This window comes from Pinus tabuliformis, chromosome 2_1 (assembly GCF_031772625.1).
Source record: "Pinus tabuliformis cultivar Carrire ecotype Pingquan chromosome 2_1, CPIR1, whole genome shotgun sequence".
NCBI classification, from domain to species: domain Eukaryota; kingdom Viridiplantae; phylum Streptophyta; class Pinopsida; order Pinales; family Pinaceae; genus Pinus; species Pinus tabuliformis.
Window position 1 is genome coordinate 174,701,909 of NC_142299.1, and position 13,936 is coordinate 174,715,844.

A 13,936-nucleotide genomic window follows, 5' to 3' on the forward strand; every position below is an offset into this window, starting at 1 on the left:
AATTGGGTTGTTTGTGGCATTTATGAAATAATTATACCTGGTGTAATAGTGGGAGTTGATATTTCAAAGTAACTGAGTCAAAATTTCTCATTCCAATTTTATATATATATACTTGATTTGTTTCTAAAAATAAAAACATCCCATGCAAATTCATCATATCAAAGCAAGCTATCAAATTAATCATCAATAATAATATTGCTTCTTAATTAGTTACAAATTACATCTATTCCAACTCAACTACATCCGAAAGTAGACATAAATTCTTCTAAAATATCTTTAAAATGTCTATATATACATGGATAATTATCAAAGACAAAATTCTTAGATTATTCCCCTTGAGAAATAACAACCTATACTACCTTAAGTGAATTGGCCTCGCTAACAAACCAATCTCACGTAAGACCAATATTTGATACATTATGATATAGAGATTTGTTTCAAGGGGACCTTTTTTAATATTTATGAAGTTTGACTCGTTTAACTAATTAAAAGGCATATAAGTTTCCAATTAGAAAACAAATAGGTAAGGTCATACTTCAAGGGTTATTTTTTTCGACATAGAATTATTCCATCTCCAATAAGAACCTACATCGTATACAAATACCAAAGTTTAGCGATATATACATGGATTAGGAATAGTAGATCAAACTCATAAGCCTCTGGAAAAAATTAATGCTATGTATTTTCTAAGGAAAAGGACCATACCATGCTAAAGTTTACATGCTTATCGTTAAAAACTACTTTGTTAAAGTCTCGTAGACTAGTTGTCTTTTTATCATTGATCTATGCAACATTTAATGCTGATAACACATGGAAAAACCAAATGTAGTAGTAATATTTTACAAAGAATCTAAATTACTCAATGTTTAAGTGAAAATACCGAGGGATCAGCAATCCTTCCATGCCATAGTAAATACCACCTAGTTTAATCTGCAAAACCGACAAACAAAATGTTTTATACCAACAAAGTACAAATGATGCATATTCTTTCATATGTTTCTACTTTGACTTAGAAATCGAATCGATGAAGGCAAATCCCGAAATGCCGTTGGAACATATTGTGGTATCATCACAGATAGCAGATAGATATATATTCTTAGTATGTCCGAAGCTAACAACTTTAACCTTGCAAGCTCAGGGGAGGTTAAACCTACAACCAACAATTGAAGACAGACCCTTCGATCAACACCAACCACAACCAATCTATTTGGGGTTCGCCAAGTCTCCTCATTAGGAGGTGGCCGCGTAGGGGTGGTCGGTCAGCAAGGTACGTACCTTTGTGATCCAAGAAATGAAGGCACGATACCAAAGCCATAAAAGCGAATAGACAGGTTGGGGTAGGACCGGAAGATGCATTATTTTTCCGAAGACTTGATCTGGCAATCATTAGTCTTTATCTTGTACAGTGATGTGTGGTTTGACTCACATGGGCGAAGCCTGGGCAGACCGAAGTTCAAATCTCATTGAGTACAATGACCTGCTGTGGTTGCAGCTAGAAGGGCAGATTCCCCTTTCCAAAAAAAAAAAAAAATCATTAGTCTTTATCTTGCTATAAGTTTCATTAGCTGCCGGGAATTGACCATATATGAATTTGGTCAAATATAAATTACAATTTTTATTTACCTTAGATTCCAATTTTTTTATAGAAAAAGTATTTCCCTTATCAAAGTATTTTAATATTTTTTTATAATTTTTTACCTTGACCAAAATCCTTATCCATATTTTAAGTCAACGGACACTTAATCATGTATCCTATAAAACATTGCAATGGACACTTAATCATGGATTATCCTATAAAACATTGGAAAGACCAGAACCATTACACAATGGCTTCTAAAAATTTCCATCCATTTAAATTTATGATTTATGATTTTTTAAAAATTTACCTGATTTTAAATAAAATTGACTAGAAAATATGCTCATAAAAGAACTATTTAACATGGGCATAGTTTAATTTATAGACAAAATAGTATTTTCACATCATTATTTTTCTGGTTAATTTTAATCCAAATCCGATAGAGATTTTTAAAAAATCTGAGTTTAAATTATTTAATCTACATAATTCTAGTGTCCTATGGGTTTTTCACGGGGCTGAATCCATTTATGCATTTAAAAATGTATTTTAAATAACAAAAAATATTGAAATTGTATTGCCAAATCTTGATGAATTCATGTGAAAAAGGTTATTTCGTCTATAAGTTAGATTAGACCTTTAATATATAGAATTCATTATTTGTAACTAATATCCATATAAATAATAAATAATGAATAAAATATAAATTATTTTGGAAATGTTTTATTTATATTTAAAAATTCAATTATATTAATAAATTCTTTTAATTATATAATTATAATATTTTTTCCAAATAATTGATTAATAAAGATTTGAATGTTAATGACTAGATATAATGATTTTTTTGAGAGCATTTTTTTTATGTTTAATTTTAATGAAAATTAGATATAGATTTGAAAAACTAGAGTTTAAATTGTTTAATTTGTAGAATTCAAGTGTTTCATGGTTTTTCAAGGGTTGAATTCATTTATTTATTCAAAAATGTATTTTAAATAACAAAAAATCATAATCTTACTCAAAATGGTATTACCTAATTTTAGTTAAAAAATTATTTTATTTATAAATTTAATTTAATAATTAGTAATTTATATTGTGGAGCTGAGGTGTCACACCTCTCTTCTACACAATTTTTTTTTTAAAATAATAATTACGCATACGTAACAATCTTCTAACTCAAACCCATAATATAATGTTATGAATATCAATGTACTTACACATTTCTAACCACAAGAATTATGGTCATCATAACTCTATGTAACTTGGCATACATTAGCATTGAAATAAATTTAGTGGAAACATTCGGCATACATTAGCAATATTATCCAGTTTCCATAGTTCATGGTTTAATGTTTGATGAACTTTATCTTGAGGTTATGACTATACATTCCACCCAATCGGTTCACTTAACAACGCTTATGGTTAACCTTTATGCTTTGGACGTATGACACAACCACCAAATCGTTTCATCTACATAGTATTAATGAGCGTGGGTTTCTATGGCTCTGCCACGATACCCGCTCAGTTGACAGGTCACAAGCGCTTTTACTATGGCTGTCCTCCCGGGGCAGGTGGCATGGTCTGGGTTCTCCAGCCATGTGACACCTTGGTGTTACCAATTTCGATTTTGCCACCAGCCGTCCCCGCCATAATTCAACGGCTTAGATCTGATCCGAAGATCGGATGGCTGGAGATCATTCAGGGTTTATCGGGAATATTTAAGCGTTCATATCCAATGTTTATTCATTTGATGACTGGTCTTTGTGTTTGGCGCAACGTTCCTCCTCGAGCTCATTTCCAAGACTCGATACTGCAACCTGCTATTCTCCAGAGTTGCTTCCAGCTTACGATGAACCCTGCAGGTAAAGAATAACACTTCCAGGTTTTGGTATTGGTTTACGGCTTACCTTCACTGTAATGTCACTTAACGTTTCTGGTTTTCCTTGTCGAGTTTGGTACAGTCACCACGACTATGCAACGGTAGATGCCCATGGAGAATGGTTCTGCAATGGATCTCTGCAATTTCCAGGTATGAGCTCTTGCTAGCCGGCATATGCATCTTTAATGTAGTTTCGTTTGCAGTTTTAAGCAAACCCTGGGTAATCTTATGCAAGTCTCTGTTTTCAATGGGGTCTGCTCATTTGCTACCTGTGTTCTCGGCGAAGAGCCCTTTCAGTTTACTCATTAGTTAGCTAGGGTTTTGAAAAATACTATCTGGTTATAAAGTGTTGCTTCCATGGTTTCTGGGTTTATTTCACCCGTCAAGTTTTCTCCATGCTCTGTAATTATTGAGCCGCTTAGCGGCGGACTTGAATGACTTATGCTGTAATGCATGCTTTCCTTTCTGGCCTTCACGCGCAGATTTGGGTTTTTGAATACATGTTTATGTACTAAGTCTTTCTGCGCACAATGTATTGAAATGTTTAATGTTAATCTACTGTTTGCCGAGATTATGAGACTACTGGAACCTCCGGCACTCGTACTAATAATTGGGGTTAATTTCCATTTATGAAAGCTCTTTTCCATATGCAGAGTCTTAGGTTAAATGTGCTGTATAGTTCTTTATATATATACCCTCGACGGTTTCGGTCACGGTATTATCAAGTTACAAAGATATTCTTTTATTACCCTGTTCTGTTCATGGGAACTGTTGATCCACAGTCGATTGGGTATATCCTTGGATAATGGTTGATGTAAATTAGATAGACTTATATCCTCTTACACAGTATTTCATATACTATAAATGTCTGTGTATGTTGTCGCATGCAAGATTTACTGTTCAGTGTAATTACATTCTCATTTATTCGCAATGTACAGATGTTCTTTGAGTTCTTATGTGAATATCACTCATTACCGACGGCATATTTCCGGCTCGGTTTAGATATGAAAGGTGTCCATTTTGTTTGCATGCATTAACATTTGTACAGTTATTTCCACATGTATATTTTACTACTACTACACACTGAATCTTGATAACTCGTTTCTCTGTTATTGTTTTCCCCGGTATTCCACAGAATGGAACTATTTGTCCCAAACCCCGAACGGTGCTACAACACAGATTTGATTATCGGTTTGTGCCACAAGTGCTGAGACTCGGTACCAATCCGTTACAATGTAGGGTTATTATTTCCGCCCAAGGCCCTCGACTCAGGGTTTTTTGGTGTACAGTCTAGGTGAAACTAGGGTTCTTACCGGTTATCCTTCTCAGTTACCAGAATTCCTTATGTTTACCGGTTATGGTCACTACTGTTTAACTGTTCAATGTCTAACAGTCTCTTTTGAATGACCACCCATTGTCCGTATCTTAGATTGAGACTGCTACCAGTAGCTAGTCTTGACACAGGGCTTTCCCAACCTGTAAATAACTTTAATGCTATGTCTCTACAATATTATTTCCGTCTAGTGCTAACTCGGACTAGATTCGTTACAGACAACTTTCTTTTAGATTTTCCAGATACTCTTAAACTATCTTTGCTAACAGTGCTTAGGAATCAAGCAATCTTCCTAATTTCTTTACTGTAATTTCTACACACATTGCTTTTCATATCAGGTACTACTAGTTTGTGGAATCGTACCTGATTATCTCTGTCAGGAATGATTCTGTTCAAACAAAAAGTCACCTGAACTTATATTCTTCTCTCCTCCCAGCCACGAGATCCATCCTTCAGACGGTGTTCTCCCCCGAGCAATCCTGCAGGCCTCCAGCCCTCAACAGGTACAGTGCACTCCTGTGCCAGGTTATCTGATCCTCACCAGACTTAACCTCTCACTTCTCCTTTCTTTCTTGGAGCAAGATCTGTTTTTCTTCTATGTCTGTCCCCACAGCACAGAACCCCTCAGTCAGGGCTTTTCCCTCTTTTAGAGGGTAGTTCCATCAGTTATCACAACTGATCATTTGTTTTAAGATTCACCTCTTAGAGGCTGCCAGCAATTTCCAAACAAAAATACTTAAATTAAATTATTCAATCAGAATTAGTTTGTCACAGCTTTGTTTAAACATAACAACAACTGTTTGGTCTTTTACCATAGTAACTTTCAAATTTACATAGATCTGGGGTTATTACATCTCCCCCTCCTGAGATTGGACATCGTCCCGATGTCTATCCCCTGTAAACAGGTTTGGATAAGCCTTCCTAAGGAGTTCCTCATCTTCCCAAGTGGCCTCCTCTGGTCCGTAGTGCTGCCACTGCACTTTAGCTTGGGAAATAACTCGTTTCCGCAGCTGCACTTCTCTCCGGTCGAGAATGGTCAGTGGTTCGACCAGAACCTCGCCTTCCGGCTCGACCTGCAAACAGCAACGGATTTAGTTAATTTCTCAGTTTATAAACAATGCTTATCCATAATAACCAGATTACTTCTTACCCGCACATTCTGCCATTGAATCACATGTTTGGGATCGTAAACGTATTGCTTTAATACGGATACGTGAAACACATTGTGAATCCTAATATGGCTTGGTAAGGCAAGTTGATAGGCGACCGGTCCTACTTTGGCCAAAATCTGAAAAGGCCCAAAGTAGCGAGGTGCCAGTTTGACACATCCGCTCCACTGCAAAGTACTCCTTCTTGGTTGGATCCTCACAAATACATGATCTCCAACCTGGAATTCCTTAAATCTCCTCTTCCGATCAGCGAAACTTTTCTGCCTGTCCTGAGCGGCTTTCAAGTTAATACGCACCCTCTTTACTGTATTCTCCATTTCCTGTAACATGTCAGGACCAATTTGCAGCTTATCTTCCGGTCCACCCCAGCTTGCGGGGGTGCGGCACTTCCGTCCATACATAACCTCAAAAGGACTCATCTGAGTTGAGGAATGGTACCCATTGTTGTATGCAAATTCGACTAAGTGTAAATAGTCTTCCCATTGAGTTGGCTTCATCATTACGCATGCCCTCAGCATGTCTTCCACTACTTGGTTTACCCGTTCTGTTTGGCCATCTGTTTGGGGATGATAGGCTGTACTAAAATTCAGCTGTGCCCCCAGTTCAGCAAACAATGTCCTCCAAAAGGTTGATGTAAACTTGACATCCCGATCGGAAATAATCACTTTTGGCAGCCCGTGCAATTTGAACACATGCTGCATGAAAATATGGGCAATTTGTACAGCTTTAAATGTCGATTGCACAGGTATGAAATGGGCTGCCTTACTCAGCTTATCCACTACCACCATAATGGAATCATTATTCTTCTTGGTCTTGGGCAGTCCCGTTATAAAATCCATGGAGATAGTCTCCCACTTCCATTCCGGAATGGGTAGAGGTTGTAACAACCCTGCTGGATGCATGTGTTCCGCCTTAATTTGCTGACATTCTAGACAGCGTGCTAGATACACAGCTATCTCTTTCTTCATTTTTGGCCAGTAGTATTCTTTGCGGAGTGCGGTAACCATTTTCTGGTATCCCGGATGGCTCGTATAATGGCTGGTATGAAATTCATCTAAAATCAGCTTCTTAATGCTGTCCTCATTGGGTACATACAGCCTATTGTTAAAGTACAACATGTCAGCATTATCTAACTTGTACCCTTGTTGTAGTTCCTTATCAGATTGTTGCTGTAATTGCTATTTGATGTGCTGATAAACAACATCTTGTTTACTTGCTATTCTTATGTTTTCCAATAAGGTACTTTGCCACTTACTAACTGAAATTATGCACATACATTGCACCTTCCGACTTAAGGCATCCGCTACTCGGTTTTCTTTACCCTTCAGATGCTTAATTTCAAAGTCGAACCCACTTAAGAAGTCAGCCCAGCGAGCTTGTCTCGTATTTAAGGTGGGTTGACTGAAGTAGTTCGTTAGACTGTGGTGATCTGTTAATAACAGAAATTTTCTGCCCAAAAGGTAATGTCGCCACATTTTCAAGGCATGAATGACAGCAGCCAGCTCCATGTCATAAGCAGAATACTTCTGCTCATGCTCTTTCAGCTTTCTAGACTCATAAGCAATGACCCTTCCATCCTGCATCAGCACTCCTCCCACACCTTCTTTGCTTGCGTCCGTGCAGACTACGTAATCCTTGTTAGGATCAGCGATACTTAGTATCGGTGCAGTAGTGAGTAAGTGCTTGAGCTGCTCAAAGCTCTTCTGACACTCTGAGGTCCATTTAAATATTTTTCCTTTCTTTTGCAACGAGGTGATTGGGTATGCTACTCTCGAAAAGCCTTCGACAAATCTTCTGTAATACCCTGCCAACCCCATAAAGGACCTAATATCGGCCACGTCCTTTGGTATAGGCCACTCCATTATAGTTCTAATCTTCTCAGGATCCACTGCAATGCCTTCTTTAGTGATTACGTGGCCCAAATATTGTATCTCCTCCTTGTAAAAATCGCATTTGCTGAATTTTGCATATAATTGATGTTCCCGCAAAGTTTGCAACACCAATCTAAGGTGCTCCTCATGTTCCTTCCTTGATTTGCTGTAAATCAGAATGTCATCTATGAATATCAGCACAAATTTATCCAAAAACTGATGAAACACACTGTTCATCAAACACATGAAAGTGGCAGGTGCATTTGTCAGCCCAAAGGGTAGCACCACGAACTCATAATGCCCATACCGTGTTCTGAAAGCGGTCTTGGCGATATCTTCTTCTTTTATTCTGATCTGGTGGTAACCAGATCGCAGGTCAATTTTTGAAAATATCGTTGCCCCTTTCACTTGATCAAAGAGCTCGTTGATTCTAGGCAATGGATATTTATTTTTTATTGTAAGCTTGTTTAGCTGGCGATAATCAATGCACATCCGAAAGGTCCCGTCTTTCTTTTTGACGAACAGCACTGGGGCTCCCCAGGGTGACACGCTGGGACGAATGTAATTTTTATCTGACAGTTCTTGAAGCTGCATCTTTAATTCTGTTAATTCTGGCACACTCATACGATAAGGTGCCCGTGATACCGGTGCTGCCCCCGGGATTAGCTCAATTGTGAAATCCACATCCCGCTTTGGTGGTAATCCCGGCACTTCCTCGGGAAAGACATCTGTAAACTCCTGCACTATCGGGATGTTACCCAGCATGACAGTTTTGTCTTTCTGGTTTGCGTATCCAACCTGGATAGCGTAGATTTGACATTTCTTCTTGAAGCACTTAACTAACTGGTTAGCTGTAATGGGTCGAATCTGCACAGGGTGTCTGATTCCTTGCAATTCCTGCTGAATTCCCAGGTCATCCTTATAATATATGGTCTTGGTCTTGCAGTTTACCAAGGACCAGTGTTTCTCCAGCCAGTCCATCCCAATCAGAATATCATAGGAGCCCAACGGTAATATGTTCAAATCTGCCACTATTGGCTGCCCTGCTAAGGCTAGGGCACAATTATTTACCTTGGCCAAGACTCGCCTCTTGGCTCCTGTAGCTAATTGGACCAGCCACGGATTTTTGAACTTTTCAGCTTGCAGTTTACACTGTTCTACTAATTTCGGACTAATATAACTTAAGGTAGCCCCTGGGTCTATAAGAACAGCTATGGACAGGTTTGAGATTTTACCTTCGAATTCGATCATAGATGGCTGGTACTCCGCCTGACGGTCCTCCAGCGCCGCATTAATCCTGGGTACGCTACGTGCCACGTCCCCAACCGTTGATGCCTCATGTATCTGAGATATCTGATCTGTTCCTTTCCTCTGTGGACAGTTTTTAACATAATGGGGGCCTCCACAACCCCAACATTGCACTGGTGGTCTGGTCAACCCCTCACCGTCTGATCTAACAGACTGCTCGTTAGTCTTAGCTTCGCTCATGGGTCTGTTCCGGGGTGCGTTCCTTGCAGCAGGTCTGTTACTTGGTCCTTTACCAGCACTCTTATTTCCACTGCTGCGACCTCCTTTGCTGCTTCCAAACACCCGACCACTTCTCTTCTCATTCCACCTCTTGCCGGAAGTGTCCCCCTTCTGTTTAGTCTGCTGATAACAGATTCTTGCCTTACGGATGGCTTCATCCATAGTTCTAGGATTATCAAATTCAATCCTTTCCCTTATGTACGAAGGTAGGCTACCTACAAATCTCTGAACTTTGGCTTTTTCTTCCTTAATGTAGGGTACATAACGTAGCAGCGAGGTAAAACGATTGATAAACTCGTCCATTGTCTGTTGTCCCAGTCTTAAGTCGTGAAATTCTCTAGCCTTCTCATCATAGAAGCGCTCTGTCAGGTACCTCTCCTTGAAATACTTCTGGAATTTTTCCCATGTAATAGTTCGTTCACTGACGCCTTTGACAATCTTTATTTCCTCCCACCACAAGGTTGCCTTGCCTTGTAACTGGAAGATTGCCAATCTTGCTTTCAGGTTGTGGTCGTACTCATATAACTGGAAATACTTATTCATATTGATCAACCAGGCTTCAGCAGCTTCCTCTTGCTCACCATCAAAATGTGGAGGTTTGATCTTTCGAAATTCTCCTTGTAATTCCACTTTCTGACGTTTTGGTATTTGCTGTTGAGGTACGTTATCAGAGTAATCCTCTTTATCTTCCGAGTTTCCAGGTTCCATCTGATAATCCTGTTCTTCTGTCTCCCGCTGCTGTTCTGCACTGGGATTGGACAGGGGTGGGTTCTGCCTGTCCGACAGGCTCTTCAGAATCCTTTCTTGCTCAACTGTTAAGCGTGCGTTGTCTTCACGCAACCGTGCCATCTCATTTTTCAGTTCCTGGACAGTTTCCAGGATAGCACGGTTTGTACTCCGCGATTCTGCCCCCAATTGCACCCACAGCTCTGCATTCTCTTGAGGATGACTGCCAGGTCCTTGCATCTTGTTTCTCTTTTTAATCTAACCGCTGGCTGTTGCAATTCTGATTCATTCCAGATAAAAGAACATAGTTAAGTATATTGTTAGTTTGCTTCAACTTGCTTGGTGTACCCTTCTGTATACTGAATATGTTCTACCTGAGGCCACAGTGTTGAAACTGGGCTCTGATACCAATTTGTCACACCTCTCTTCTACACAAATTTTTTTTTTAAAATAATAATTACGCATACGTAACAATCTTCTAACTCAAACCCATAATATAATGTTATGAATATCAATGTACTTACACATTTCTAACCACAAGAATTATGGTCATCATAACTCTATGTAACTTGGCATACATTAGCATTGAAATAAATTTAGTGGAAACATTCGGCATACATTAGCAATATTATCCAGTTTCCATAGTTCATGGTTTAATGTTTGATGAACTTTATCTTGAGGTTATGACTGTACATTCCACCCAATCGGTTCACTTAACAACGCTTATGGTTAACCTTTATGCTTTGGACGTATGACACAACCACCAAATCGTTTCATCTACATAGTATTAATGAGCGTGGGTTTCTATGGCTCTGCCACGGTACCCGCTCAGTTGACAGGTCACAAGCGCTTTTACTATGGCTGTCCTCCCGGGGCAGGTGGCATGGTCTGGGTTCTCCAGCCATGTGACACCTTGGTGTTACCAATTTCGATTTTGCCACCAGCCGTCCCCGCCATAATTCAACGGCTTAGATCTGATCCGAAGATCGGATGGCTGGAGATCTTTCAGGGTTTATCGGGAATATTTAAGCGTTCATATCCAATGTTTATTCAATTGATGACTGGTCTTTGTGTTCGACACAACGTTCCTCCTCGAGCTCATTTCCAAGACTCGATACTGCAACCTGCTATTCTCCAGAGTTGCTTCCAGCTTACGATGAACCCTGCAGGTAAAGAATAACACTTCCAGGTTTTGGTATTGGTTTACGGCTTACCTTCACTGTAATGTCACTTAACGTTTCTGGTTTTCCTTGTCGAGTTTGGTACAGTCACCACGACTATGCAACGGTAGATGCCCATGGAGAATGGTTCTGCAATGGATCTCTGCAATTTCCAGGTATGAGCTCTTGCTAGCCGGCATATGCATCTTTAATGTAGTTTCGTTTGCAGTTTTAAGCAAACCCTGGGTAATCTTATGCAGGTCTCTGTTTTCAATGAGGTCTGCTCATTTGCTACCTGTGTTCTCGGCGAAGAGCCCTTTCAGTTTACTCATTAGTTAGCTAGGGTTTTGAAAAATACTATCTGGTTATAAAGTGTTGCTTCCATGGTTTCTGGGTTTATTTCACCCGTCAAGTTTTCTCCATGCTCTGTAATTATTGAGCCGCTTAGCGGCGGACTTGAATGACTTATGCTGTAATGCATGCTTTCCTTTCTGGCCTTCACGCGCAAATTTGGGTTTTTGAATACATGTTTATGTACTAAGTCTTTCTGCGCACAATGTATTGAAATGTTTAATCATAATCTACTGTTTGCCGAGATTATGAGACTACTGGAACCTCCGGCACTCGTACTAATAATTGGGGTTAATTTCCATTTATGAAAGCTCTTTTCCATATGCAGAGTCTTAGGTTAAATGTGCTGTATAGTTCTTTATATATATACCCTCGACGGTTTCGGTCACGGTATTATCAAGTTACAAAGATATTCTTTTATTACCCTGTTCTGTTCATGGGAACTGTTGATCCACAGTCGATTGGGTATATCCTTGGATAATGGTTGATGTAAATTAGATAGACTTATATCCTCTTACACAGTATTTCATATACTATAAATGTCTGTGTATGTTGTCGCATGCAAGATTTACTGTTCAGTGTAATTACATTCTCATTTATTCGCAATGTACAGATGTTCTTTGAGTTCTTATGTGAATATCACTCATTACCGACGGCATATTTCCGGCTCGGTTTAGATATGAAAGGTGTCCATTTTGTTTGCATGCATTAACATTTGTACAGTTATTTCCACATGTATATTTTACTACTACTACACACTGAATCTTGATAACTCGTTTCTCTGTTATTGTTTTCCCCGGTATTCCACAGAATGGAACTATTTGTCCCAAACCCCGAACGGTGCTACAACACAGATTTGATTATCGGTTTGTGCCACAAGTGCTGAGACTCGGTACCAATCCGTTACAATGTAGGGTTATTATTTCCGCCCAAGGCCCTCGACTCAGGGTTTCTTGGTGTACAGTCTAGGTGAAACTAGGGTTCTTACCGGTTATCCTTCTCAGTTACCAGAATTCCTTATGTTTACCGGTTATGGTCACTACTGTTTAACTGTTCGATGTCTAACAGTCTCTTTTGAATGACCACCCATTGTCCGTATCTTAGATTGAGACTGCTACCAGTAGCCAGTCTTGACACAGGGCTTTCCCAACCTGTAAATAACTTTAATGCTATGTCTCTACAATATTATTTCCGTCTAGTGCTAACTCGGACTAGATTTGTTACAGACAACTTTCTTTTAGATTTTCCAGATACTCTTAAACTATCTTTGCTAACAGTGCTTAGGAATCAAGCAATCTTCCTAATTTCTTTACTGTAATTTCTACACACATTGCTTTTCTTATCAGGTACTACTAGTTTGTGGAATCGTACCTGATTATCTCTGTCAGGAATGATTCTGTTCAAACAAAAAGTCACCTGAACTTATATTCTGCTCTCCTCCCAGCCACGAGATCCATCCTTCAGACGGTGTTCTCCCCCCGAGCAATCCTGCAGGCCTCCAGCCCTCAACAGGTACAGTGCACTCCTGTGCTAGGTTATCTGATCCTCACCAGACTTAACCTCTCACTTCTCCTTTCTTTCTTGGAGCAAGATCTGTTTTTCTTCTCTGTCTGTCCCCACAGCACAGAACCCCTCAGTCAGGGCTTTTCCCTCTTTTAGAGGGTAGTTCCATCAGTTATCACAACTGATCATTTGTTTTAAGATTCACCTCTTAGAGGCTGCCAGCAATTTCCAAACAAAAATACTTAAATTAAATTATTCAATCAGAATTAGTTTGTCACAGCTTTGTTTAAACATAACAACAACTGTTTGGTCTTTTACCATAGTAACTTTCAAATTTACATAGATCTGGGGTTATTACATCTCCCCCTCCTGAGATTGGACATCGTCCCGATGTCTATCCCCTGTAAACAGGTTTGGATAAGCCTTCCTAAGGAGTTCCTCATCTTCCCAAGTGGCCTCCTCTGGTCCGTAGTGCTGCCACTGCACTTTAGCTTGGGAAATAACTCGTTTCCGCAGCTGCACTTCTCTCCGGTCGAGAATGGTCAGTGGTTCGACCAGAACCTCGCCTTCCGGCTCGACCTGCAAACAGCAACGAATTTAGTTAATTTCTCAGTTTATAAACAATGCTTATCCATAATAACCAGATTACTTCTTACCCGTACATTCTGCCATTGAATCACATGTTTGGGATCGTAAACGTATTGCTTTAATACGGATACGTGAAACACATTGTGAATCCTAATATGGCTTGGTAAGGCAAGCTGATAGGCGACTGGTCCTACTTTGGCCAAAATCTGAAAAGGCCCAAAGTAGCGAGGTGCCAGTTTGACACATCCGCTCCATTGCA

General features: G+C 39.5%; 1 protein-coding gene and 1 long non-coding RNA gene across 2 annotated transcripts; one reads left to right on the forward strand and one right to left on the reverse strand.

The window, feature by feature from the left end:
- Window positions 1-5,196: 5,196 nt before the first annotated feature.
- LOC149199273 (uncharacterized) lies at window positions 5,197-10,315 on the reverse strand. Its single transcript, XM_089400521.1, has 6 exons — window positions 8,231-10,315; window positions 8,065-8,176; window positions 7,425-7,755; window positions 6,877-7,049; window positions 5,933-6,729; window positions 5,197-5,298 (listed from the first exon to the last, which is right to left on the reverse strand). Exons 1-6 carry the CDS (start codon window positions 10,313-10,315, stop codon window positions 5,197-5,199), a joined length of 3,600 nt encoding a protein of 1,199 aa, XP_089256647.1.
- Window positions 10,316-11,155: 840 nt separating this feature from the next.
- On the forward strand, window positions 11,156-11,721 carry LOC149199274 (uncharacterized). The gene is made up of 3 exons (XR_016253261.1): window positions 11,156-11,244; window positions 11,344-11,411; window positions 11,496-11,721. It is a non-coding gene; the product is annotated as an uncharacterized LOC149199274 (long non-coding RNA).
- The last annotated feature ends 2,215 nt before the right edge of the window (window positions 11,722-13,936 follow it).

Coding starts and splice junctions, on each gene's coding strand:
- LOC149199273 (XM_089400521.1), bottom strand. CDS start 10,315: ATGCAAGGACCTGGCAGTCATCCTCAAGAGAATGCAGAGCTGTGGGTG. Junction 6,730..6,876: donor TCTAGCACGCTGTCTAGAAT/GTCAGCAAATTA, acceptor TTATGGTGGTAG/TGGATAAGCTGAGTAAGGCA. Junction 5,299..5,932: donor TTCAATGGCAGAATGTGCGG/GTAAGAAGTAAT, acceptor AACCTGGCACAG/GAGTGCACTGTACCTGTTGA.